Here is a 26,509-nt window from a genome sequence, read left to right on the forward strand (position 1 = left end):
TCATTTTATAAAAACAATTAAGACAATGAATTTATTCTCCAAAATTGGGGTATAGATGAAATAATCTGTATATATACTTTTTATTATTAATCAGAGCATCCTCACTGATTTCACAAAGGCAGTGGGAAACACAAGGATGGAGCACATTTCATGACAATTTTGTACTTTTAACAAAAATATTGGCAGAAAGGGTTTATATACAGATGGTTTTCAAAAAGTAAAATCTTTAGTATATTTTATACATTGGAAAATAAGAAGACATTTGAAAAGTAAGAGCCTGGAGCATGAAGTGGTCAAAAATTCTGTTCCAAGTTTTTTAAAAAAATGTGGAAAAAACCAACATTGTAGTTCAGACATGTTCTATTTTCTATCCATCCATGGAATTTATGAAGGCCATACATGAAATATCAAAAATAGATGAATATCACTTTTCATGAATGCTTGTATTTACATTGCAACTGAACTCATTGTCAACTGTTTTATTTACAAATCTCTATTTTTTTTCCTTAGTGTCATTTAAAATTTTAAAAACCATAGAAAGATCAGTTAGAAACCATTCAGTCCAAAAATTCATACTTGTTTAGAACCATTCAGAATGTGTGAAAATAAATGTATAAAAATGCATATTTTAATACAAGCACTCTCACAAAAAATGAAATTTAGGGTGTGGGTCCTTCCCTTTTATCAATACTATAGAGGCAAGAATAAATCAACCCATTAGAAAATAATTCAAGAAACCTTTTAATAAATTTTGCTAATTAGTACTGAAACTAGTTGCTATGCTTAGCAAAGTGTATATACCTTTAACTAAAAATACAAACTCTCTTTGGAATACCTGACTGGCAGATGGTAAAAGTGGATTGTAAGATGCTAGAAGACTCCAAAACATAGTGTCTTTTAACACTGAAAAATCCAAAGGTGGCTGGGGGCATGGGGAAACTGGAAGACAAAAAGAAGCAGAAAATAGGAACTAGATACAGGGATTTCGGTAAGCAGCTAACACTTGTCAACAGAATGTTAAATGGAAACAAAGGCAAGAATGAAAAGGAACCCATACACAATCACGCGAATTAAAAAATATCATAGTTCTATGTATGTTTTACACATAAACCTACAAGTTTAACTGCATTTACATATATGTAAGTGTGTATAAGACTGCAGCTGAATATTTGCTATGAAAGCTGAGCGCAGGAAAAAAATATAAATAAGAAAAATACTCTTTTTCAAATGACTTTAATGTACTTCAAGTACATTAAAGTACCTGAAGTACTTGAATCACTTGAACTTTCAACTTAAAATTTACTGGTTTCTTGCAATGCTGTACGAAATTAATTTCCACAACTAAACTTTAAGGTCTATATGTTTGCAGCAACCAAAAAAATTAACCTTTAGGGGTTAAAAATGCAAATACTAATATATTTCAAATACAGAAACCAAAGATTAAGCACATCCACCGTAAAGAAAAAACTGAAATAGCAACAGACAAGTGGATGCTATTGACTGGATAATGGGGAGTAAAGAAAGAAACTGAATTTGTAAAAGAAGCGTTGATCAGTGAAGTCCGATTCATATTAAATCATTAATATTTGGTTCATGCTGTATTACAGGTAATCCTCAACTTACAACAATTCATTCAGTGACCGTTGAAAGTTATTACAGCACTGAGCAAAGGGAGATAAGACCTGTACTGAAATTACAGCTTTTGCAGTGTCCCCCTCCCCAAGTTACATAATCAAAATTTAGGTTCACTTGTACTCAACTGCAGGGGCACTTTAACTGTCCCTATCTCCCCCCATTTATGCCCTTCTTACTGCAAAGGCAATGAAATTTGCAGGGTAGGGGGAATGCATTGTATTGTAGCCATCTATTATTTTATTGGTGAAGAATGCCTTTGTATATCAAGCAGAGTCAGAAATTATGCCTGAAGGTGATGTTCTTCAACATGCTAGCTTTCCACCCCATCTTAATAAAAAAGGTAGCATGCTTGGTGGACGTCAAGATATATCTTGCACCTGAATCATGCTGAGGACCTAGAAAATAGGTTACTCCATCATTGTGTGTCAGATGGTAAAAAAAAAAACCCTGAACAATAAATATTTTATTAACTTTTCTTGACATTTATCCAAAATATAAAGATGAAACTGTTCAACAGTCTAAGCTCTTCATCTTTTCTAAGATACTATTAGTTCAAAATGCTTTAGGAATCGCATGCCTTCCCAAGCTTCAAGAAAGAAGGAATAGCCTAAGCTTTTTCTGACCAAAATGTGTTTGGGAATATGCATGGCTAATTATTCTAAACTGATTGGTAAATCTGCTGCTGATGCACCTAAGAAGCAATGCAAGAATTTAAAAATTCTAAGAGAAAAATATTCCAAGTTGCATAGCTAAATCTATGTGCTACATATATATTAGCCTGAATGCATCTAGAATAGTCTATCTTAAGAAAAAGGGGGAAAATGAATAAAAAAATGGAAAATATTAAACTGCTTAGACTATAAAATCTTAGGGGAAAGTGTCATCTGTAGAAAATTACAACAGATGAAATAATTTTTGAAAACTTCCCACTATAAAAATAAATTGGGAATACATAAAAATTAACAAATAATTTCAAGAAAAAATAAATACTGCCCATTACCCAAGATGTTACACAAAAAACTAGTGAGTTTCAAGTGAATGTTTTTTTATCTCTCAGCAAATTTAAAGAAAAAACACACACATTAAATTCACAATTTAATGGAAAAATAGAAACTAGGTGTAAATGACAATACAGGTCACACTCAGGATAAGATTATATGACTGCTAGAAGTATAAAACTAATGACAGGAGTTCTTGGCCACCGTCAAATAGGATGCAATAGTGTTTGGTCCACTTCTTCCAAGAAAGCTATGCTCCCAAAAATGCAGCAGGCACACTTAGTTTCTCTTTGTGAGACTAGAATGCAGTCAATCATTAATTACTGCTCTGTCGTTGGACTTTTCGACCAATACTTTGAATTCCTTCTTCTGGATTTGGCCGCTTCCCAGTACACCCTCCAATGCTAAATGATGTTCTTCCTAAAAATTGAAGACAAACATGTACTTTAATGTTGTCTTTGACTTTTACTTAACTCAAAATCATAAATGCACAGAAATCATACCTTGTTGCACTAAGTGTGTTTTTTTACTGTCCCCATGAGCATAATGTAAAATTCCACTGTTCCCTTGAGAGTAACCTATTAAAAAAAGTGCATTAATTTCGGAACAAAAGTATTTAGAAAGCAACATTAAATTATTTTGTTATAGTTTTAATAAGTATTAATAAGTAATATTTAAGTATTACTAATTTTTCTGTCACAGTTTGAAATATTGTACTGAATTTATTAGGTCACATTTTCCATCACAAACAAATAACATTCTCAAATTATGATATCTTTGAATGTGAAATCTAACCTTATCCCTAATCACAAGTACAAAATAAAGCAAAAAGTATCTGAGAGGGCACCTCTAAGATATTCACTACAATTTCTTGTTTTGGTTTCCTTGCTTAATAACGCCCCATTCTGTATCTTTATTTAAGATTGTTAGAAAGCAAAGGTTGCCACTTTGTATTCTTAAGCTTAGTTTTTATTTGATTTATAACATATGCTCTACAGAAAATAAGCAAATCCTAGATATAAAAATCACAGTGTCCTAAGCATACTATTTAGATACTATTTCTGCATCTTAAAGCAAGTATCTCTTTGAATGATTCAGTTACCTGGTAAACATTACTCTTGGCTACCATAAAAACAATGAAGAGCTGTTATTAAATAAATAAATAAAACTGCCTAACTAGTTCTTCCATCACTCCTTCATTCAGAGTCTATTAGAGTAGGGGGTCTCCAACCTATAGTCCGCAATCTGGTACCAAGGGTGCGGCCTGGCCACTGGGCCGCAGGAATGGCTGGCAAGTGCGTGCACGTGCACCTCCCACTCATGCTAGTGCTGCCGCGTGGGTGCTAGTGGGACCATTTGCGCATGCACGGGAGCAATAGCACCAGCAGCAGCATCACGTGGGCACTAGAGGCCTTTGTGCCTGTGTGTGGGTGCTAGTGGCTCACTTGCGCGTGCATTAGTGGCTACTGGCACTGTGCCAGCACCCCCACAGGTGCGTGTTGTCCTCTAGCGCATGGGTGCCTACGGTGTGTGTGCGCCCATTTGTGGATGCATGCACACCTTTCCCTGCTCCTCCCTTTCCCTCCAGGCCACCAATCCAGAAAGACTGAGGAGCTCTGCATTAGAAGTCTGCATAGTAAACAGTAATTGTCAAGCCTACCTCACTTCCTTTCATATCAGTTGAACTTTACTGTTTTAGGTATATTAGCTGCTTAGTCTATGCTAGTAATATAATGGTTTCCCCAGAGCAATTCCTATTTTCACTCACTATCCTTAAACATGCTTATGCAGAAACTACATAACTGAAATCAGTATATCTTGATTTGACAAAGGGATTTGAGCATCACACTTTATTATTTAAGGGTGAAGGAATAGTGAATGCAGTTTTGAGTTATCCCACCTTGCTGGTGAATTCCACTTGTTCCTGTATGAGTTTCTCCAAGGGTACATGCTTGAACATTCCCTGTATGTCCTTCACTGGTTCCCATTTGAGTGCCTGAAAGAAAGCAAACCTATATTTGTTTTCCAAAATAAGAATTACATAAAAGGGATATATTTAATATCATGCAGAGTTTATATTTGTATAATATAAATAAATCTAAATGCAAATTTCACATGTGGGAAAAGTAAGTATACCCCTACTTTTATCACTACCTCAAATACCTAAAATTAAAAACAGTTGTACCAGATCAGATGCAAATGTTTACCATATTGTTAGAGAGGATCACCCATGTTATCACATATTTAGCTGGCTGGTGGCATCACAATGCCTGGATTGAAAGAGCTCCCTGAGGTCTGCATAAAGATGATTTAAGATGCCTATGAATCTGGGAAGGGATTTTAGAAGATTGCCAATCATTTGGACATCAATCCACTGTCCAGAATATTATCTACAAGTGAAGAAGATTTCAAACAACTGCCAGATTGTCTGGCCCAACCCAGCAGATTCATCTCTCTGTTTTTCACCCATCCATCTTTTTGTCATCATATTGATGTATTCTTATTGGGTTCTTTTTCATTTTATTTTATTGTTCTATTATTTTATTTCTGTTTACACTTTTTATTTCTTCCTTTTTATTGTTGTAAGCCATTTAGAGCAGTCCCATGGCAAGACAGCTGGCAAATACATTGAATGAATCAATGAGTGAATGAATGAATGAATATGACAATGTCACTAAACATTCCAGTAAATTCACCAAGGGAAAAAAGGTGGGTAGGCAGGTTTTAGAATGGCCAAATCAGAGCCTGGATCTAAATCATATCAAGATGCTGTGGGGTAATCTGAAATGGGCTGTCCATGCATTAAACCCTTCCAACAACGCACAGCTGAAAAAATTCTGCATGGATAAATGGGAAAAAATGTTCCAGGCAAAGTAGAGACTGGTAAACAGTTATAACAAAGCCTACTTGACATTTCTGCCAAAGGGGAAAATATTAGATATTAGAACCAAGGATGTACCTACTTTTTCCACAGAAGGAAATGGCGTATCAATTAATTTGATGTTAAATACATGATTGCAAAGTCAACTTTTTATAAATGTTTTTGATCAATTACATTACCTTTATATAGTGTTTGAATGAAAATATTGATATGTTCACATAGGTTGGAAAAGAAAAAACAATATGGGTGTATTAACTTTTTCACATGGCTGTAAAAATTGTGTCATTTGGGGATATTGAGTAGAGGAATACTGAGGAAAGGAGAGGGGAGGGAGGGGAGAGGAAAAGGAGAGGAGATATCTAGAGCAGATGACAGGTAGCATTCCAATAAATATTATATCCTCATGGTAGTCATTACATGGATGGACAAGACTCTTTTTTGCAGCTATTTTGTAAAACTCCAAAGGGCCTACAAGCCAAAATATACAATAAAATTTAAACTTCTTTCCAGTTGAGAAAGATTATGTTATCATCAACAATATGCATTTTGTATGATGCAGAATGAAATACAGGTAGTCCTCAATTAACAACAGTTCATTTAGTGACTGTTCAAAGTTACTAACAGCATGGAGAAAGTGACATATGACTGGTTTTCACTCACAACCATTGCTTGCAGCATCCCCATTGCCAGGTGATCAAAATGCAGATGTTTCACAACTGATTCACATTTATGATGGTTGCATTGTCCTGGGATCATGTGATTACCTTTTGCAAACTTCTGGCAACAGAGTCAATGGGGAAGCCAGATTCACTTAACAACTGTGTCCCCAACTTAATGACTGTAGTGATTCACTTAACAACTATGCAAGTGTTATAAAATCGGGGCAAAACTTACTTAACAGATGTCTCAGCAACAGAAAGTTTGGGCTCAATTGTGGTTGTAAGTTGAGGGCTCCCCGTATACACCTTCACTTTTTTTTCTTTTTTAAGGATTCATGCTTATATATGCATTACATATTACTTTAGAGATTTATATGTTATACAGTATATTCCGGAGGAAGAAAGAGGCAGAAATAATAGCCAAAGATATCAGAGAAGTTAGGGAATTGTGCCTGAAGCACACCAAATAAATGTTTTGCCAGTTCAATTCAATCTGGTGCCTAACTGTGTGTCCAAAGAATAGACCAGCTAGGATTAATATCTGTGTACTAGTTCCCTATAATTAAAGGCCTAGCAAAAATGGACACTGTGCCAAGAAAAAAAGAGGTAGTATCATTCTGAATCCCTCATTCTTTGGTAATTTGTGTGTCAAGCTAAAGAAATGTACTGAAACTGCCCTACAATAACTATTCCTCAGCATTTTACTCCAGTACAGCTGTGTGTAGATATTCTAATTTGATTAATTTAATGTGCTTAATTATAAATCTTTCCATAATTGAAATGCTCTAAGTATTATATAGCATTAAAACTTTGGCTTCAGAAACTTTGGCTTATTATAATGTTGGTAGACAGATTGTTATTTATGCTTCTTAGTTTTTCTAACATTGGAGTAACTTACCATTTGTACCAACACAACCAGGGAGATTTTCACTTGGAGAATATACCATTAGGCCACCATTTCCATTTCCGTTTCCATTTCCATTAGAAGGCACTGAAGCAAGGAGGCCTAATCAAAATAAAATGCAGCGGCCTCAAAAGTAAGTACAGGCTTTTGAGGGCTTCTCTGTGTTTCTGGCCCCCTTTTCAAATGCATATCTTTGCATTTCAACCAAAACAGGACTAGATTTTCTCAATAAGAATTACAGCATTATTTTTAAAGAATCAATCCCATGCCAATACAGACAGTATTTTAAATTCAATATCAATGAAGTTGGAACTGTCACTCAGAACAATGAAGACAACTATCCTCCAAGTAGTAATTAAAAATATTAATAATAAACTGATCCTTAACATGAAAATACAGAAAATTCTCCCTAAATAACAGTTAACTGTGTTTCTAAAATTAAAAGCCAATGCTTTTTTTCTTTTTTGCAATGTTCTGACCCTGAAAGGACCAGAGCTTATGTGATCTTAATTAATATATTAGCCCTTCATTAACGTTAAAAGTTACAACTTTAAAAAAGATGAAATTAGAGAAAAGTGCAAAAGAAATAACTTCTCATTCCTCAGTCAGCCAATTATAAATATTATACCAGGATTTCAGCAATTAAGACTTTCAGGCCAAAAATCCTAAAAAGTAAAATCAAAGCTTTCCATCATACCCAATCCTCTGTATCGGGATAACTGTTGGTAGATTTGTTTCATCCTTTCAATATTCAATCGACTTGTTTCAGCATGATTTACCATTGGTTTTGGATAATTTATTCCTATTATACATTTTGCAGCTTTCTGGACTCCCTCAGGGGCATTCCAAGGATCATATATATACTTTGCAGGAAAACCTCTGAGTATAGGTAGATACCGTCTTAAATAAAAAAAAGAAACTTTCTATCATTTTTATGATTTATCATAATAATCCAATATAAAGTTGCATTTTAAACTGATAATGGTTCTTTACCTGATATAGTCCCCGTTAGGATCAGTTCTCCTGCCAAAACCCACAGGACAGTAACAATGGAAAAATTGCTGGAAAAATGAGCTACAAGACAGCCACATCCAACTGCCTGCATTCACGCTCCAGTCTGCATCAAGAAGCAATTCTTCAAATACCTATTAAAAAGAAAACAACCCCAAACCACTGAATTAATGTAACCCTGTATTTATTTTTCCCCCTCTGGGAATACAGTTTCAAGTAGCAATTTGCTGGCATGCTGGTTTTTAAAATATCCATGTCTAATCATATGAGAAGAAAGTTGAGGAGAAATACATACTCTATACAGCCCACTTTTGAAATGTGCTAAGTCAGCAGACAACCCATTTATCTGCAGAAAAGACTCAAGGAAGCTCACATATTTATAAAAACAGATAATGCAAATATACTGCTGGAAACATAATATTTAAAACCACTAGAATGAGCAATCAGTCACAATACTACAGGACAATCTAATCCTCAAGATCAGCCTATATGTATTCTATTGAACACTATCATACATGTTTTAACATGTTAAAGAAAGTTGAGTGTGGGACAGATTAGAGAAAACGAGGAAATATTCTGAATGCACATTATAATGCATAAAGTATTGACTCACCACTAGGTGTTGCTACTTAGCTAAATTATTTTATATTATCTAACATTTACTGCTGTTGATAGCAGTTATATGCATTTACCCCACTAGTTCTGCATTAACTACACTTGCAGCAAACTCCAAAACTTTATTGTCTCACAACTCAGTCTAAGAGTCTTGGTTACAGAACTGCAAATAAAGGATGGTAGGCTTTTTTCCTTTTGATTAAAGAAGCAAATATGTCAAGACTTTAATAATAAAAAGGATTTACATGCCTCACGTTCTGCAGAAGAATCAACCACAAACTAGCTATGTAATGCAAACTTTTCTTAACATTATTTAGAAACAAACTTGAATATCAAATCTTAAGGACAATACCAAAATGTGTTAATTAAAAGATTATTGTACCTTCACTCCTTCCTCCCAGCTAATCCACAGATCACCTCGAGTTAAGAAGCACGCCACAGCATGTCTGGCAAGATGATGGATCCAGCCTTCCTGACGCAGCTGGGTCATAATAGCATCAATCCAAGGGAATCCTGTCCGACCCTCTGCCCACTTGGCCAAAGCCTCAGGATTTTTGTCCCATGGAATCTGCACACATATGGGATTGCCTTCCATTTTATCAAAACGTGGATTGTTAGTTGCTGCCGTGTAAAAGAATTCACGCCACAACAATTGGCCATAGAGGGAAAGAGGAGGAGAGCTGTTCTTCTTCACCTGTAAATCATAAGATGTGATTAAAAACTCACTTTTTTAATACATCTTAAATACCTTCTGATAAATCTAGTCAATTCATACCTTTTTATACAAATCTGTTAATTTGAAGTAAAATAGACGGCAAGATAAACAGCCAAAACGTAGATAAGGACTAAGTCCTGTTGGACTTGCAAGAAGGGAATTTGCATTCATTCGAGGGCGTTCAAAGTTTGCTACCCAGGCCTTAAAAAGAAAAAAAAGAAAGGGGTATTTATACTTATTATTTGTTGATATGTGTTTCTTAACAGCATTTTAAAAAACTAACCTGGCAACAGCTATATATCAGCATCTCAAAATCTGAGAATTACTTATGCATAACATTTTAAACTCATTTACACATGAAGTCTATTTATCCTATATTGAAATGTTTAATAAATTTACATTGCAGCACTTTATTTCTCCAGCATTTGAACACAAGACTAAAAAACTACTTTACTGAAATAAAATTGTTATAGCAATGTTCATTCTACAGTGTGAAGTAGATCTTTTGTGTCTTCAAAGGGTCTATGTCCCAAATTTTCTGTTTGATACTCTATGCCGATTTAAAAGCTCAAGGGCTACAAAGGATAGATAGATGGAATTGCAGGGGTCTATACAGTATAAAAATTTTAACTGTATACTGATATGTAAAATTATAGCTTATCAAATATTAAAGCATTCAGAATTATTTCTCAATAAAAAATTATAGTATTTCAATACCTGACAACAAGCCCATAGAAGATAGCACTCTTCATGTTTGTTTTACTAGCACTCTGGCTCAATTTTTTCATGTCTCCATAAAATAAGATAAGATAATCTTTATTGTCATTTTTTACTGTGGGCACAATGGCACTCATCAAAAATGAAATTTAGTTGCCCACTCTCAAAGTGAGACACATACATAACACCCCAAAACATACTACCTACAACTTATGTATAGACCCAAACCCCTACATATACATAACAATAAAATATTAAATACTGTCCATCTTGAATATATAACGGAAAGAGGAAGCCTGAGAGTTCACAAGGTTAATGCTTTATGGAATGAAACTATGGCTGAATCTGAATGTTCTGCTGCGGATACCACGAAGCCTCCGTACCTCCCAGAAGGTAACAAGAAAAACAGGTTGTGAAGAGGATGAGTAGTGTCCCAGATAATCTTATGGACCCTGTTCAAACAACGCTTCTGTGCTATGTCCTGGATGGGAGAGAGGGAACTGCCAATGATCTTTTCAGCCATCCTCACTACTCTCTGCACCACCTTCCTGTCTGAAATAATGAACTACATAGTTCTCGCTTAATGATAATTTGTTCAATGTCTGAAATTATGGCACTGAACAAAAGGAGTTATGACCTGTACCCAAAATTATAAATACTGAAGTACCTCTCTGGTCACATGATAAAAATTTGGGCACTTGGCAGTGCCTGCCTATAACCCCGTGCATCTGGGCCATCCTGCACAGCAGCACTCAGCCACAATGCTGGCCCGGGACTGAAGTATAGGCCTGGGGCCTTTAGTAATCTTAGCCAGCGGCCATCACTGCTGCCACTCAGAAATGCTCCTTCGCATTGATTTCTAAGATGTGCAAGCCTTGGAAAACAGCACAATTGCTCCCATCGCCCAGCACTTCCAAGAATCTGTCACACGCCACTTACCTTCAGACAGTTTTTTCCTGATGTTGAGAGGCCCACAGAGCTTATCCAATACAGCTCCTGGTCACACCAAGACTTTTTTTTCCTGAAGCGGCCTCAGAGCCTCTATTGTCAGTGGTGGTGCTAGGGCTGAAGTCAAGGCCTGGAGCAGTGGCAGCTGGCTGGCAGCTCTACTTCAGGCCTAGGCCTGGCAGTTCTGCTGACGAGTGCCACACTGCAAGGCTGGGCTGGGGTGTCTATGACTTTGTATTGTATTGCAGGACACACATAATCAGCTCATAGCCTCCCCCATCAAGGAACTGTCGTGCTCTGCTTAATGACTGCAACTATGAGTACCAGGATTGTAGTTGTTCAGCGAAGTGGTCATGTGGACATCTCACTTAACAACCGGAGTAATTTATGACTGATATTCTGGTCTCAACTGTAATAATCAGTCAAGGATTACCCTTATAGTTGGTACATGACAAAGGTGAATAATGTACCTTTCTTTCCAAATGTCTTTCCAGTCTCGTGAGTGCTTCTGTTTCTCCCCCTGGCCAAACAGCGGAAGGCAACCCATCTGTATCAAAACCTATAGTACAGAAACCAAAATAAAATATATTAGTCAAATATTATTAGTCAAGCTACAGTCTGTATAAGTTATAAAACCTTAGTATGTTAAACTATTGTTACACATATTATCAAAACTGAAATATGTTGTATTATATAAATTATAAATCCTTGGTGAGTTATCAACACCCAATTTAGGAGCAAGTAACAACCAGGAACATGCTCTTTTCCCCCTCAAAATAAAGCAAATATTTTCAATGAACTACATTACCTGGTTATTTGGAAACTACTGAATTTTAAGTTACATACATATTCTAGAATACTGCCTATGAAGAAGCATGGATTAATAAATTAGACAGAATCAGTTTCTTATAGTTTTAAGCAACATTTTAAATGACAAGTTACAGGTAGTCCTCAACTTACAACCATTCAGTGACTGTTCAAAGTTACAATGGCACTGTCAAAAGTGACTTATGATCATTTTTTATACTTAGGAATGTTCCAGCATCCTTGTGGTGACGTGATCAATATCCAGACACTAGGCAACTGGCATGTATTTATGACAGTTGCAATGTCCTAGGATCATGTGATCACCTTTTGCAACCTTTTGACAAGCAGTCAATTGGGAAGCCAGATTCACTTAACCACATTACTAACAACTGTAGTGATTCACCTAACTGTGGCAAGAAAGGTTGTAAAACGGGGCAAAATTCACTTTAACAACTGTTTTGCTTAGCAACAGAAATTTGGGACTCAATTGTGGTCATAAGTTGAGAATACCTGTACTATCATTCAGATCCTTGTATTAGATCTTACTACCTTGTATAAGCAAACTAAGCAGAGTTTCCTACTTATGACCACATATTAGAAGACACAATTTTTAATAATGGTCAAGGAATGAGGATAATATATCTTGGATTACCTAGTTCTTCAAGTGATGGAACACCATATTTCTCATCATGATCGTCAGAAACTGGGGTGGTACATTTTGACATGACTTCTGCAGTGATAGTTTCTACAGGCATCTCCAATGGTTCCATTCTACTTATCAGAGTTTGGAATCTCTTATAAGTAAGAGGCGGCTGGCCTCCATTTAATTCTATAATTCTACATACAAAGAATTTAATGCCAGTTTATACTTTTAGAAACACTGTAAATTCATTATGCAACTCTACAGTACATTTATTACCTATATTATGTTATGACATTTACTTCATATTGTGAATACAGTTAGAAATATAGAAAAGGCTAAGGGGCAGAACTAATATAACAAATCCAATAATCTTAATACACTAATTAATAAAATGATCAATGATAATTTGGTTATTCAGCAAATGAATGGACAGATCACTAGAAAGGTTACTTAACAATTGGTTACAAAGTAATTACTAAAAGAAACAAAGTTTCAGACCAGCATTCAAATACTACAAAAGCAGTTGAGTATAATTTTCTATATTCTCTGTGTATAAATACTGTGGTGAATACTATGGTTAATCTATGTCCTGTGAATTACATGTAGCTCACGTCCTTCTCATGACATTGTCAAAATGAAGAGATGCAGTCTATTTCTACTCCATGTTTTTTACCCCCCCCCCCAAAAAAATATAGGGCTTTAAAAAGGTAAATCCAGGTACTTTCTAATGGATTGTTGGCAAATAGGTCCAAGGAAGGAAGGACAGACAAGCTGAACCTCTATCCCAGGAAAATACATTTTTGCTTTAAGATACTGCAAGCACGTGCTGCATGCATATCCGGCTAGATTTATCCAGGACTACATTATCCAGTTAGAATTGCCCTGAACAGCAAGATTGCACTGAAATAAGCTGCTGCTGATACCCTAATTTGGTTGGCTGTTACCAAGAGGTGTTGCTTTCCTGTTACAGTGCCAGTTCTCTGAAACAGCTTCTCTACTGACTTCATGCTTGCCAGTCAAGAAACAATTAAAGACAGTTTTTCCATAGAGATTTTCCCTATCCCACAAATATCAATTTTTCTGCTATGGTTTCACATCTCCAATGTTTAAAATATTTCATTTTTAAAGCTATCCTGACCATTTTAATATTGTGTTTGTCTGAATCCTGTTACCATGGATGATTTATTTCTCTTTATCATGGCTGTTTTATGTTTTCTACTGTAAACTGCCATGAGTCAATTTGTTGAAATCAGCAGTATACAAGTTTCATATGTAAATATAAATGTTTCACAGTGCTTAAATTAAACTGCCAAATTTGATTGGCATCGAAACATCCATTATGCTACTAAATAATTTTAAGAATTGATATATTACAGAAAATGCTGTAATAAAAAATGTTCACTCAGAATTATTTTATATCCTCTATCAGTATCTATTCATACTACATAAAACATTATTTTTCCCTTTTACACCTAAGAAATTGGTAACTTACTTGTCTAAGTCATATAAGGTATGCGATATTCGTACAATGACTTCCAGCCCTGCTTCAGTGGCCAATTTCTTAATTGCTGCATCTCTCTCTTTTCCAAATGGTTCAGAGTCATATTCAATAGAAAGTTTTGAAATATTCCATTCCTATAATTTCAAATAATAATGTGATTTTCAAAACTGCAATTGTCCCAGGTCAAGGAATAAGAAGGAATAAAAATACTAACATAACTGAATGCAAATGGCTGTTTTCAACAGCAAATGCAGAAAAAAATATTCTCCATGTACAAGCCAAGAATTCTGCTACAGAAGGTTTTAAGCAAGCTGGAGCAGACCTTAGCCCTCCTTTTTCAAATATAACAGAACTGAACCCTATAAAATGAATATTACATTAAAATGTAATTTAATAACCCTTAGAGAAGTTTAGCCCCTTTCCTAGCACTGAATAGACTTTACCATTCATAATTCTGAATCAATATAGGATCCCCTTGAGATTCCAAACTATATTTTTATTATTTCCCTCTTAAAATGTCCATATTCATAAAACTAGATTGTATGCATTGTATGAATACGTATTATAACAACAAGGTATTGTAAGTTCACTTTTTGCTTCATCTTTACAAATGGTCGCATCAATGCAATTTACAGATGGTAAATGTTTATATCTAATATATCTAATCATTATAATATGAAAAAGTAAGATACAAAATTACGGTAAAAAGTAAGCAATTTGACTAGGTTTTTATTTTTAATTCTCAATGTTGTGATGCTAATCTTGGCCAAATTATGCCCAATAAATATTACACAGGTTACTTTTTAAGTATAATCACAGTATTCAAGTAAGTTGAAAACCAAAAATCCTGAAAGTTTTTTCTATTCACCTAAACCTCAGTTTGGCAATTATCTCACTGAACATATATTCCAGAATCTTGTGAACACTTTTGCATTTGCTTCAAGTCATCTTCAAATAATCCAAATTTACCTTGAAAAGCCTAGGAAATACATCTGCAGGCTGTCCTCTAATCACAAATAAACGAGAGTTTAATTTTCGTAAGTTGGCATCCAAGTCCTCAAGACACTGAAGGAGAAATCTGTAAGGAAGATGACATGAAGGAAGTATGTTTTTTAAAAAGGTTTGCTGCAAAGGCAAGATTTGTGAAGAAAGAGTTATAAACAATCATAATCCATAGTATATTCAGAAATCTTTAGAGACACTGTCACAGATGATGTAATAACGTTGCTATTATATAAATAGAGGACTACAGCTTTGAAAGAGTGTGCAAACTTTGATAATGATGTACAGCTATTCCAAGTATTTCGGGTCAATGTACGTTACACACAATATAGAATTATAATTCTGTTTCCTCTTAAAAATAAATGTTAATTGGAAATTTTTTATTGGATACTGATACTGTACCATGAATCTGTATTAGGCTCCACCTATGCATAGAAAGAGTCCTTTGTTTCTCTTCTCTTCTTCATCCTGTCCCTAAAATAATGTGCTCCCTATTCATAGTATTTTGGTGTTTACGCTGATTCAACTTGTTTTTCAAACATTCTACAGTTGCACTCATAGAAGTTCCACTATTTTAAAGTGACTGCCTATGAAACTGCTATTGTACAAAAATACTGATTCTAAAGGGTTACACATAGCAAACACTGGCTATCATGTAAACAAAATCTTTAAGGAAAAAGGCAACAGCAGTCTCTTAAAATGTTAAATACTCCCTTCTGTCCTGTGCTGCTGATCTTCTTTAACCACCACCTCTGCCCCATCTCAGCAACAGGTTGTTTACTAGAACTGTACAAATCAGTAGTATAAAGCATCCCTAGTAAAGCAGCTATTCCTTTTTTTCCAATTCATGAAGAACTTTGTAAGCTGCTCCTGAGTATCAAATATGTGCATGACTGCATACATGCACACAAGGCAAATTCAATTCGGGGGGGGGGGCTGCATAATATGATACTGACTTTACTGAGGCGATGAAAAATTTTCTGATATGTCAGAAAAATATGGCCCAGTGGCCAGATAAAGTGAATTGACATCTGTGAATAGCTTCCCTTTTGCTATGACTTTACTATTATTTACATGACTCCGTTCAAGAAAATTAAGTAGAATATTAGGTCTTGGAGGCAGCAATGTGATTTGGTGGCATACAAATTTCAGAGACTCTGAAATCCCTACAAGGAATTTCCATCTGATCATGGAGACATCCTTGGTCAAGCTCCAGGTGAGTTGTGTGATAGAAAAAAAAGTTCTGTTGATTTATCTCCCAGACTAAGTAGTTGGAAGAACAAACTATTTGTCCAGTACCAAGAATACCACCTTAATTTCTCGTGAACCAATACTGTAGTATGCATCTGAAAATGAACAAAGGCTGCCACTGCTATTGCTGAAGCGTTGAGCTTGAGAATATACTCTGATTATTGGGCATTCATGAATTGCAAGGGATTTAAGCTAGGAATGAAAGTATGCCTTTATAAGATACTGCCAAACAGATCTAAGAAGCTGATTATCTACAACAGGAATCTATAGTTATACATTTGGTAAATTCTGCAGTTGTCATTAGCCTAAATAGCTCCAATGTTAGTGTAAGGATTAAGAAGAAAATCTTTACTTTTTTGGAAAAAAGCAAAAGGGTGGACTAGAATGTGGATCTTGGAAAATTAAGGGGCTAGATGGGCTTGAAAAAATATTACCTGTGAGGTTTATAAAAGAATATATGAGATCTTTAAAATTAATTGTTAAGAAATCCATTCCCTTCCCCCACCCCCAAGTTTTGTTGATTGGAAAATAGATGATAAGGATACTGAAGGAGAGAACAAAAGTTTATTCTTAAAGAGGGAAAAAAGCAACAATATTTGGCTATAAAAGATATTAAATCTGTTTGGGAACAATATACTCATGAGTTACTTATAATAAGTTACTTACAAGATAGATACTATGCAAAGGATGTAGAAGGACAGATTTTATTGCATAAAACAGAGACTGAAACTGATTTGAATGTGGATTTAGAGATTTAAAAAATGCTGGATTACAAAATTGAAATGGAAAAAGATGCTATTGTTTTGAAAATGGATTTTAAAATGCCAGACTATAAGAGTGATATGGTAAACGATGCCAAAATGGATTTATAAATGAAACCAATTGAAGTATTAATAATGAAAGAGGACATAAAATAATAAATCAGAAAAGTGACTTGGAAAGCCTTCTTATCTTGAATTTACAAAAGGAATGCATGAAATCAAGGAAACTCTTTCTAGGAAGAGACAAAAGAGGAATTACAGTACTCAAGCCATTTCTGAAAGGAGACAAAGAGACAGAAAATGATACGAAATCAGCTTGTGGGACATTACTTGATGTTGATGGGATTAAAGCTCAAGCTTTTAAAAATTAAAAAGATTTATAAAGTGAATCTGTTTGATCAAGTTAAAATATGTATTTTGTAGTTTCTGGTAGCTGTTAAAAGAGTTTCCTTTTTACTAGAACTGAATGAGGAGACTTTAAAGATCTGTTATAAGTGGAGAGATTTTCTTTTCTTTTTTTAGAGTGACAAATAAGTTTGGATTATAAAATTGAAGTTTTTAATTAAGATTAAAATATGTTAATAATTTTGGTAGCTCTTAATAAACCTTTGCTAATCAGAACTAAATGATGTCTTTTTGCAATTTCATTATTGATAAGGGGTGAGACATGGCAAGAAGAGGGTTTTTAATTGAACTAGTAGATAAAGTATACTGGTTATTTCTTACATACATGTAGTCCTCAACTTACTACCACAATTGAGCCCCAAATTTCTGTTGCTAAGCAAGACTGTTGTTAAGTGAGTTTTGTCCCATTTCATGACCTTACTCGCCACAGTTGTTAAGTGAATCACTGCAGGGAAGTCAGGAACACAGTTGTTAAGTGAATCTGGCTTCCCCATTGACTTTACTTCTCAGAAGGTTTCAAAAGGTGATCAAATGACCCTGGGACACAGCAATAAATATGAGCCAGTTGTCCAAGCATCTGAATTTTGATCACCTGACCATGGGGATGCTGCAATAGTCATAAGTGCAAAAAATGGTCATAAGTCATATTTTTCAGTAATTTCAAATCGTCACTAAATGAATGGTTGCAAATTGAGGACTGCCTGCATCTTTTTCTTTTTTTCTTTTTTCTATTAATTTTCCTTTTCCTTTACTTTTTATATATTTTTAAGTTTGTATTACTTCTTTTATCTTTGTATTTGTAAAATTTAACAAAATTATTCTAAACAAATAGAATTTCTGTGGCTATGCCTTCACTATGATGATAGGAAGCAAAAGAGCTCTCTATAATACACAACTGGCCCTAATTATCTCTCTGCCTGAGCTAAGGTGCAATTCAAAAGTTCAGAGGATAGTAAATCTTTTTTCTGAATTTTTTTTTCAGAAAACTACAATGTGTCCAACATAAACTGTTGGACACAAAATTTATCTTAACAGCACAACACATCTGGAAAATATTGAAGGATGCTAATAAGATATTAATCAAAATAAAAGAAATCTCTATGTATTGATATATAAGATTCTGCTCTAATAACTCACTTTACTCTTTACATAATTTTTATTTTAAGCACTATAAAAAGTTTAATGTCCAAACTTGGTTTTCTCTTTATTATTTCAAGATGTTAATAGCATCATTCATTTGAAAATATAATGATGGCCAAAATAGGGAAAAGAGATCATCTACTGCAGGGGTGTCAAACTTAATTTCATTGAGGGCCGCATCAGCATTGCGGTTGCCCTCAAGGGGCCGGGTGGGTATGGCCAGGATGGGTGTGGCCTACTGGGTGGATGTGGCTAGAGTGCATATGACCTACTGGGTGGGCGTGGCCAGCTCTACATCTTTCGCATCAAGGGTGCCTATGGGGGCCTGGGCAGGAGTGGGACAGATCTGAGGGTCTCTGGCAGAAGGAGGGTCTCTGGGCCAGGGCCAAGGCAGTGGGGGCCATTCCCTCACTGTTTTCAGGATGGCTTCGCGGGCCACATGAAAGCACTTCATGGGCCGGATCCGGCCCCCGGGCCTTGTGTTTGACATGTCTGATCTACTGTAATAAGATAAAGATATATCATTTCATCCCTCAAATCCCTTAAACTTTGTAAAGACAGCCAGTTTAATAAATTTTTGCTATTATTACCTTTGGTGTGTCTCTCTTATCCAGTTTTGTTACATGATTTCTAAAGGCTTACTTCAATATGAATCAACAAGAAAAATTTTTAAATAGGCCGTTGCTCTAGCAACTAGCAGGCTGTTTGGACTACTCCCGTCACAATGACCTACTTTAGAGATCATGCTACAACACAGTTTCATAACTTGAATTTCAAGTTCATCACCACAGTGTTTTGAAGAGATCAGGCTACACTTCTAAACAAACTCAATTTGTTAGAAAGGAAATAAAAACTTACCAAACTATTCTACAGTATTTCATACAACTGCATCTTTAAAGCTTAAGCAATTTAAATGCCAAATAATACAGTAAAATGAATTATTGGTACTATTGACACAAATGTATTAAGGAGCTTTTCCATTCAATATTCCTCCATTCTCACTAACATGTAATCAAAAGCAACATAGTTCTTATATCTACAAAGACAGAAGATGTCTATGATGTCTATGAAGATACATACTAATGGTGGTTTTAACATCATAACATCCACTCAGGCATCCCTTTAAAAACAAAACCTTCTCAAAGCTCTCAGGACATTTGGGCTTCTGAAAGCGTATCTAGGCTAGAAAAGGTCATGGATCCCTAAATAACTCTTCTCTCACACAATTCTACTCTGACAACCTAACTTAGGGCTGGATAATATTTTAGGTCCAAGAGATTTACCGTGTGCTAGTACAGACCATCAGAAACACATATTCGGCCCACTAAAATCTATGGTGGAAAGAAAAATTTGGCTCCTTTCACAGAGCAAAAATGGGAATAAAACTGCTAAATTTTCACAATTATCAATGGTAAATGCACCTATTTTAACTTCAAAGATCACAAAAAGGACATCAACGGATTAAATGTAGGTTACAGACCTAAATTTACTATAATAAGCCAAGATGCAATAAAACAAAAATCTTTTTTATTGGAGAAAAGTGCAGAATGTAGAAAGTTTTGTTCCAAGCAAAATTCTTAGGGCTGGTTATCAATTATTAAAGTCTGATTCTTAAAATCAACTAAGTTGTAACATAACTTTCAATTATGAAAATATGGACAAGAAAAATATATACCATATATATAACTGACTTTCAAATAATTGAATAAAAGGTTAATTTCCTCCCGGTTTATATCAATCTTAGCAAGAATAATCCTATTCTGTATAAATAACTTAAATTGAAACCTATTCTACCCAGACTTGTATGGTTCTAATCCTGCTCTTGAAAGGCCATGTTTCACCTGCATGATGTTTTTAAGTCAGCAGCAGAATCAAAGCAATACACATTTTTCTTTGTCAAAATACTTTATAGCTAGGAAACTCAACTCCTCCACAGAAAGCACTTTTCCATTATAACATGGGATATTTATTTTATTTTATTTTTATTACATTTATATCCCGCCCTTCTCCGAAGACTCAGGGCGGCTTACAGTTACAGGATATAGTTAGCAAGTATTATAAACACTTGTGAACAGTGTAATTTATTTTTGCAAGCTGTGCCAGGCAAAACAAAATTCCCCATTGCTGAATATGGAACATTTTTTAAAAAGAACTTTTAGTTTTAATTAAAAGAATAAAAAAATCCTAAAATATATCAATAATATTTCACAAATAAATTTATTTGCAGCATAGTTTTTTTTAATTTAATGAGACACCTATATTAAGGGAAACATTAATCTAGTAGCAGAATCAGCAACAATTAAATAAGCCATTCTACATATTTTGGTTTTCATTATTAACATTTTTGCATTTGTATCTTGACTTTAGAAAGTAGAGCACTGAGAGAAAGATGCTAATGGCAATGACTTTGTCAACCCTCCTGAATGTTATATCCCCTCCCTCCAAAAATAACCTTGATGTCAAAGTCCCTCAGGAAGTGACATTGTCCATAAGCTCCTTTCTGACATGTTCCTCAAGATAAAATTTTCATTTTTGACATTCTGAAAACAATGGTGGCTGTGGATTTCTGGAATTTGAGGTCCATACATCTGGAATCTATGCAAAAGAAAGTATCTTCACTGGTTTTCTTTTAGCATAGCTTTCCAGAACAAAATCTGACTTATATGTATGTACTTACTATGCACAGATGCTATATGACACAGATATAGTTTGTGACATGCTTCAGGACAGAGTTCCCCATCCTTTTCGGCTTTGCGGACCTGGGGGAGGGGAGGAGATGGCACGCGCTCACCTGCCACTTCGGCAGCCCAGTTCTAAAAGGCTCAAGGCCTGGTAGTGGGCCATGGCCAAGGGGTTGGGGCTGGGGAACTCTGCTTTAGGACATAGATATGTAACTGAATTAAGCACCAGGAGAACTGTGCATCCTAATACTGTCTTGACCTTTTCTGTGTCTAAGCAGGAAGCATTACTATTTCAATCAACTTCTTCCAACCCTCAACATATAGCACATGTGCTATCATTCAACTACTGGTTTCTTTCAAACCAATAACGTGACACACTAGGAAAAAGCAAAAGTTCCCTAAATTTCTGCAGATCTGGCTTTGTCCCTGTCATTAAAATTTTAGAGCTCATTGTGATCTTTTGATTTTTATTTCTATGAGTTTATTTTCTTCTACATTATATAGTTTTAAAATAGTCAGCTACCCAAGTTCTTTTAGAGTTGAGCTCCCCAGAAATCAAGTATAAATAAGATACTCATGAGTGTATTTCTCCATAAGGGTACCTCACCTTTATTTCATTTTACCCTTTTCTAAAACCATTGAGTGTTGAGGAAGAAGCTCTTTTATTGGACATTTAACATTTTACAGGAATAACCCTCAATAAATTGCTAGTTGTGAGGATATTCCTAATTCTACACCAAATATATATGAATATGCAATAAACTTAAGAAAAAAGAGCACAATATATTGATGAATACAGATGAATATTTATTTATCACTTCTAGGCAAACTGAGGGTTCAATCTACCTGCAGTATTGAAGTGTAATTTTGTGCTCCCTGGAGGATTCTATCACAATTGTGAAAACTGATTGCAATTTTCCACTTACATTTTCCTGGTGAATCATACAAATTGCAATTTCAGAACTTCACACAACTATCCCAAGACCACTTAAAAACAACACATCTTCTCATCACTTGGAAAAAATTTTTAGTGCAACTCCTAAAATATAATTACTCTTACTTTTGAAAAATTACTATTTTTGGTTACAGAAAATAGCTAGTTTTCCTTATATGAAATTTCTGCCTTGTATTTAATTTCCTGTGCAACTTGTTTTTGTGACTAGCCGGACTCACATGTCAACAATTTCTTCAAATTCTGAAATATGTAGGACTGATGATTTCTGCTTTATATCAATAAGATAAAATAATTGATATTTTATTGTATCTGAAGAACTGTCTTTATATCAAAATAGAACAATACTTTATAGAGTATTTAGTAAATATGACATTTTACATAAGTCACAGAAAACCTTAACAGAACATATAACACAGACTTCAAGAAGGTAACTTGCTGCAAATTTATTTTTTTTAATTTGTTAATAAAGAAATAAGGCCCATTCAGAAAAAAATGAGTCACAGTAAAATGACTGAATACTGTACTAAGTTTTCACAATGTGAACATCATCACCTATGCTACAGGAAAATAATGAAAATAGGTCAATGATTGCTATATGTCACAGCAGGCTAGCAATTATACACAGCATGTCAGTAGGTCAGCTATAATGAAATTCATTCATAAGTTTAATATGAATTTTCAGCACATCTTACATCACAATGTTTCCAATATACCTCACTTCATCATGCCCAGAATTTTTCTATACATTCTAACCATTTCCTTTTCATTTACTTCTTTCTCCAGGATACTTTCAATTGCCAATGGCAGGGTGCTGAGGGAAAATAAGATACAATTCTTACTAACCTGTGAATGACTATTGAATGACCAATGAAAACAACCCATTGACACGTGTTCAATCTCTTTCTCTTGGTCTCCCTAATAGTGAGGTCTCTGGCAATTCCATCCACAATTCATTGTAACTTACAAACCAGGAACACTATCGGCATATAATGCTAAATCAACAATGAATCAACTGCTGAGAATCAAATTATAGTGATCAAGCAGAATTTATTACCATGCTTACTTGTTTCTGGAAAATTCAGAATCCTTGGAGGACTAGACTTCAAATAAATGACATTTAAGTGCTTAACACTGGATTTATAAAGGCCTGAAAAAAATTCTGGATACTACAAACAGGTAATTACTGTTAGTTGCACAAGAAGCTGCACAATTCATGTTATGGAAAATAGCCTTGTTTTTTATTTTTCTTGCCTACTGGCTACTACTGCTGTTGCCATTATACAAGTCCTATAACACTGATCATTGTTAGGTCAAAACAAAAAGAAAAGTGTTTTCAGACTTTATAAATATGGTATTCTAAAACCACTGAGCCTTAATAAATATCTGAAAATGACTCATGCCTTGATCCTTGCTTTAGAATGTTTTAAAATATTCTGAAACTGTACCAGTTATATCCTGATCTGCTATACCTCAAAAGATGCCTTGCATGATTGGCAAAATTGTCTATACTGAGAATGGCTTTCTAAGATAACACTTTCCTGAGATTGGCAAGGATTAAACTTCTACTGGTACATGCAAAGGAGATGCTCTACTGATGAACAATAGCTATACTTCTATACTTCTGCTATTACTGAATATTTGCTTTCCATACACCTAAAGGAGTATGTTCACTCACTGTGCTAAATTAAATCTATAACACAGCATGTATTTCCTAATTTTACATCTTTTTAAAGTAAAAAACAGAACCAAACAGCTAAAAATAAGTTTAGCAGCATTATTTCCAACTAACAAATGTTGAAAGGCATGAGCCTTTGTGTTAAGGAATACACGTTTGAAGCTTTCACTTGATCTAATTTTGATGCAGTTCACAAAAGCTTGTATTTTTACTCAATATACTTCCTATTAAACACTACACTCAAACAGGTACATCGAATGTTCTACATCTACTCTAACTCCAGAATTTTGGGCAGATCTTTCACAAATTCTATCAACTCAATACTGGTTATGAAACATCCAATTGAAATGCATGTGAGTGCATAGCAACAGAAGGGATTGCATATGTCATTGTTTCTTTGCTGTCAGCATTGGGAAGGGACTGGAAAAGATCCAGTTGGGAACATTACAGGGCATGGCAAGCAAAAGTAGGGACAACAGCATGTTCTGACCATTTTCTACAGGGGGACGATTGAGAGCATCCTGTCATACAGCATCAGTCTGGTTTGGAAGCATCACTGCTTCAGACAGGAAGACGGTGCAGAGTGGTGAGGACGGCCGAAAAGATCATTGGCAGTTCCCTCCCTCCCATCCAGGACATAGCACAGAAGCGTTGTTTGAACAGGGTCCATAAGATTATCTGGGACACTACTCATCCTGTTCACAACCTGCTTTCCTTGTTACCTTCTGGGAGGTGGCTTTGTGGTATCCGCAGCAGAACATCCAGATTCAGCCATAGTTTCATTCCATACTGCATTAACCTCGTGAACTCTCAGGCTTCTTCCTTCCGTTATATATTCAAGATGGGCAATATTTAATAGTTTATTGTTATGTATATGTAGGGGTGTGGGTCTATACATATGCTGTTTGTAGTATGTTTTAGGTGTGTGTCATGTATGTGTCTCACTTTGAGAGTGGGCAACTAAATTTCATTTTTGATGTGTGCCATTGTGCCTACAGTAAAAAATGACAATAAAGATTATAAAGATAAAAAATAAAACCAAGCAACAACTAAGTGTCTTTTACAGCGTAAGGAAAACAATATGGAAATCAAAATCATCTCTTACACAATTTTCATCTCATGAGGGCTTGGTAAATATTAGCCAGGTCTATTGTCTCAAGAAATGTGATTATAAACATCCATTTGGGATGAGCTAAAGGATCACAGAGCCATTGGATGCATGCAAAACCTTTTCAACGTCTCCAACACAAGCTACCTAACACCGATGATTTGGTATTAATCTTCTAAGCCAGGGGTCTTCAAACTTGGCCCTTTTATGACTTGTGGACTTCAATTCCCAGAATTCCTCAGCCAGCTTTGCTGGCTGAGGAATTCTGGGAGTTGAAGTCCACAAGTCATAAAAGGGCCAAGTTTGAAGACCCCTGTTCTAAGCCGTAAGGAAAAACCAGGTTAGCCTTTTGCAGTTTATGTAACCTTTTTACGCCTTTCCTAGGAAACCAGGGCTGAATTCAGAAGGAAATAAGCCCCCCTCAAGCCCGTTTTCACCGAAAGCAGGCGGGGGAGTCGCCATCCCCCCTCCCTTCCTGCCGAAGGTTGTTGAGACGTCAGCAACGAGTCCTAAGGAGGCCGCGGAGACCCGAGGTTGTATAACAGAGGCCGGCGCGCATGCGCCTCGCCTTCCAACGGGGTCGAGAAGCGAGCCGCTCCGTCCGAGGGAGCCGTCGCCTCCGCCTCGTCGCCCACTCACCTCCACCGGTTGATTCCCACGTTGGAGGAGCCCGCAAACCAGGGGTCCAGGATGTAGACGCAGCGCACCGTATCGGCCCCCTCGATGACTTCCCTCAGCGCCGGGTTGTCGTGGAGTCGGAGCCCCTTGCGGAACCAGTGCACCGAATTCACTCCCATCTCTGAGAAGGTTGGCTCGCCAGGTGGAAAGAACGTCGCCGGCTGTTCAGTGACGAGTAAAGTCGGCTTCGCGGCTCATGTCGGGATGGATCCCGCTACAGTAACGGCCCGTTCTCCGGTGAACCCGGGGGCGAGAGGAGCCGAGGGCGGAAGCCTCCGCTCGAGCGCGGTCTCTTAAGACCCGGTGGAGGCAGCGGCCGCGGCGGTCGAAGCAGCGGCTTCGGTGGAGATGGCCGCCAGCGGGAAACGCATCACCCCCTTTTTCCTCAGCCTCACACGCCCACTCACAGCTGGGGAAGGAGCCCCACGAGGTTTCGTAAACGCGGCGGCAACGAGAGGGAGCGGCTCGGTCGCCAGGCTTCCTCCTCCTGGCCTTTCCCCACAAGCGCTTCCTCGCCGCGCCGCGCCGCAACCCGAGCGCCTCTCTCTCTCTCTCTCCTCGCCGCTCGCCCTGTGACTCTACGCACCTCTGCTGAATGACGGGACAGCCGAGCCCCGCCCTCTTTTCCTCATTGGCCGCCGGCTCCACGTGATCGCCGCCGCCTCACGTTTCTCAAATGTGTTTTTGTCTGGTGGGGGGTGCGGTGGCGGGTCTCGCCGAGTTCCAACGTTGCCATGGCGTTATGCAAGACCCGGCCCGAAGGAAGAGGCGGGAGCGGAAGTGGGCGCACTTCTGAAAGAAGCAAAGCGCGTGCTGGCA

General features: G+C 36.4%; 1 protein-coding gene across 2 annotated transcripts; it reads right to left on the reverse strand.

Annotated features, from left to right (window-relative positions):
- CRY1 (cryptochrome circadian regulator 1) lies at positions 1–26,509 on the reverse strand. 2 transcript variants are annotated; one of them, XM_083366515.1, is made up of 13 exons: positions 25,652–26,509; positions 15,004–15,112; positions 14,026–14,168; positions 12,543–12,727; positions 11,554–11,642; positions 9,479–9,619; positions 9,086–9,397; positions 8,071–8,222; positions 7,775–7,977; positions 7,072–7,179; positions 4,534–4,629; positions 3,137–3,211; positions 1–3,053 (listed from the first exon to the last, which is right to left on the reverse strand). In XM_083366515.1, the coding sequence occupies exons 1-13, from the start codon at positions 25,807–25,809 to the stop codon at positions 2,950–2,952; spliced, it is 1,875 nt and encodes a 624-aa protein (XP_083222641.1). In that variant the 5' UTR covers positions 25,810–26,509; the 3' UTR covers positions 1–2,949. The 2 variants fall into 2 exon arrangements, with proteins under 2 accessions (XP_083222641.1, XP_083222640.1); XM_083366514.1 differs by lacking the exon at positions 25,652–26,509 and adding an exon at positions 24,627–24,826.

Source organism: Vipera ursinii, assembly GCF_947247035.1.
Source record: "Vipera ursinii genome assembly, chromosome: 6".
Lineage (NCBI taxonomy): Eukaryota > Metazoa > Chordata > Lepidosauria > Squamata > Viperidae > Vipera > Vipera ursinii.

Bases quoted from the DNA above. Each gene is read 5' to 3' on its own strand.
- CRY1 (XM_083366514.1), bottom strand. From the start codon at position 24,802: ATGTATAGACCCACACCCCTACATATACATAACAATAAACTATTAAAT. The intron at 15,113-24,626 runs GTAACAAGGAAA...TCTTCCTTACAG, and splicing joins ACAAAGCCACCTCCCAGAAG to ATTTCTCCTTCAGTGTCTTG. The intron at 3,054-3,136 runs GTATGATTTCTG...TTCAATTTTTAG, and splicing joins AACACACTTAGTGCAACAAG to GAAGAACATCATTTAGCATT.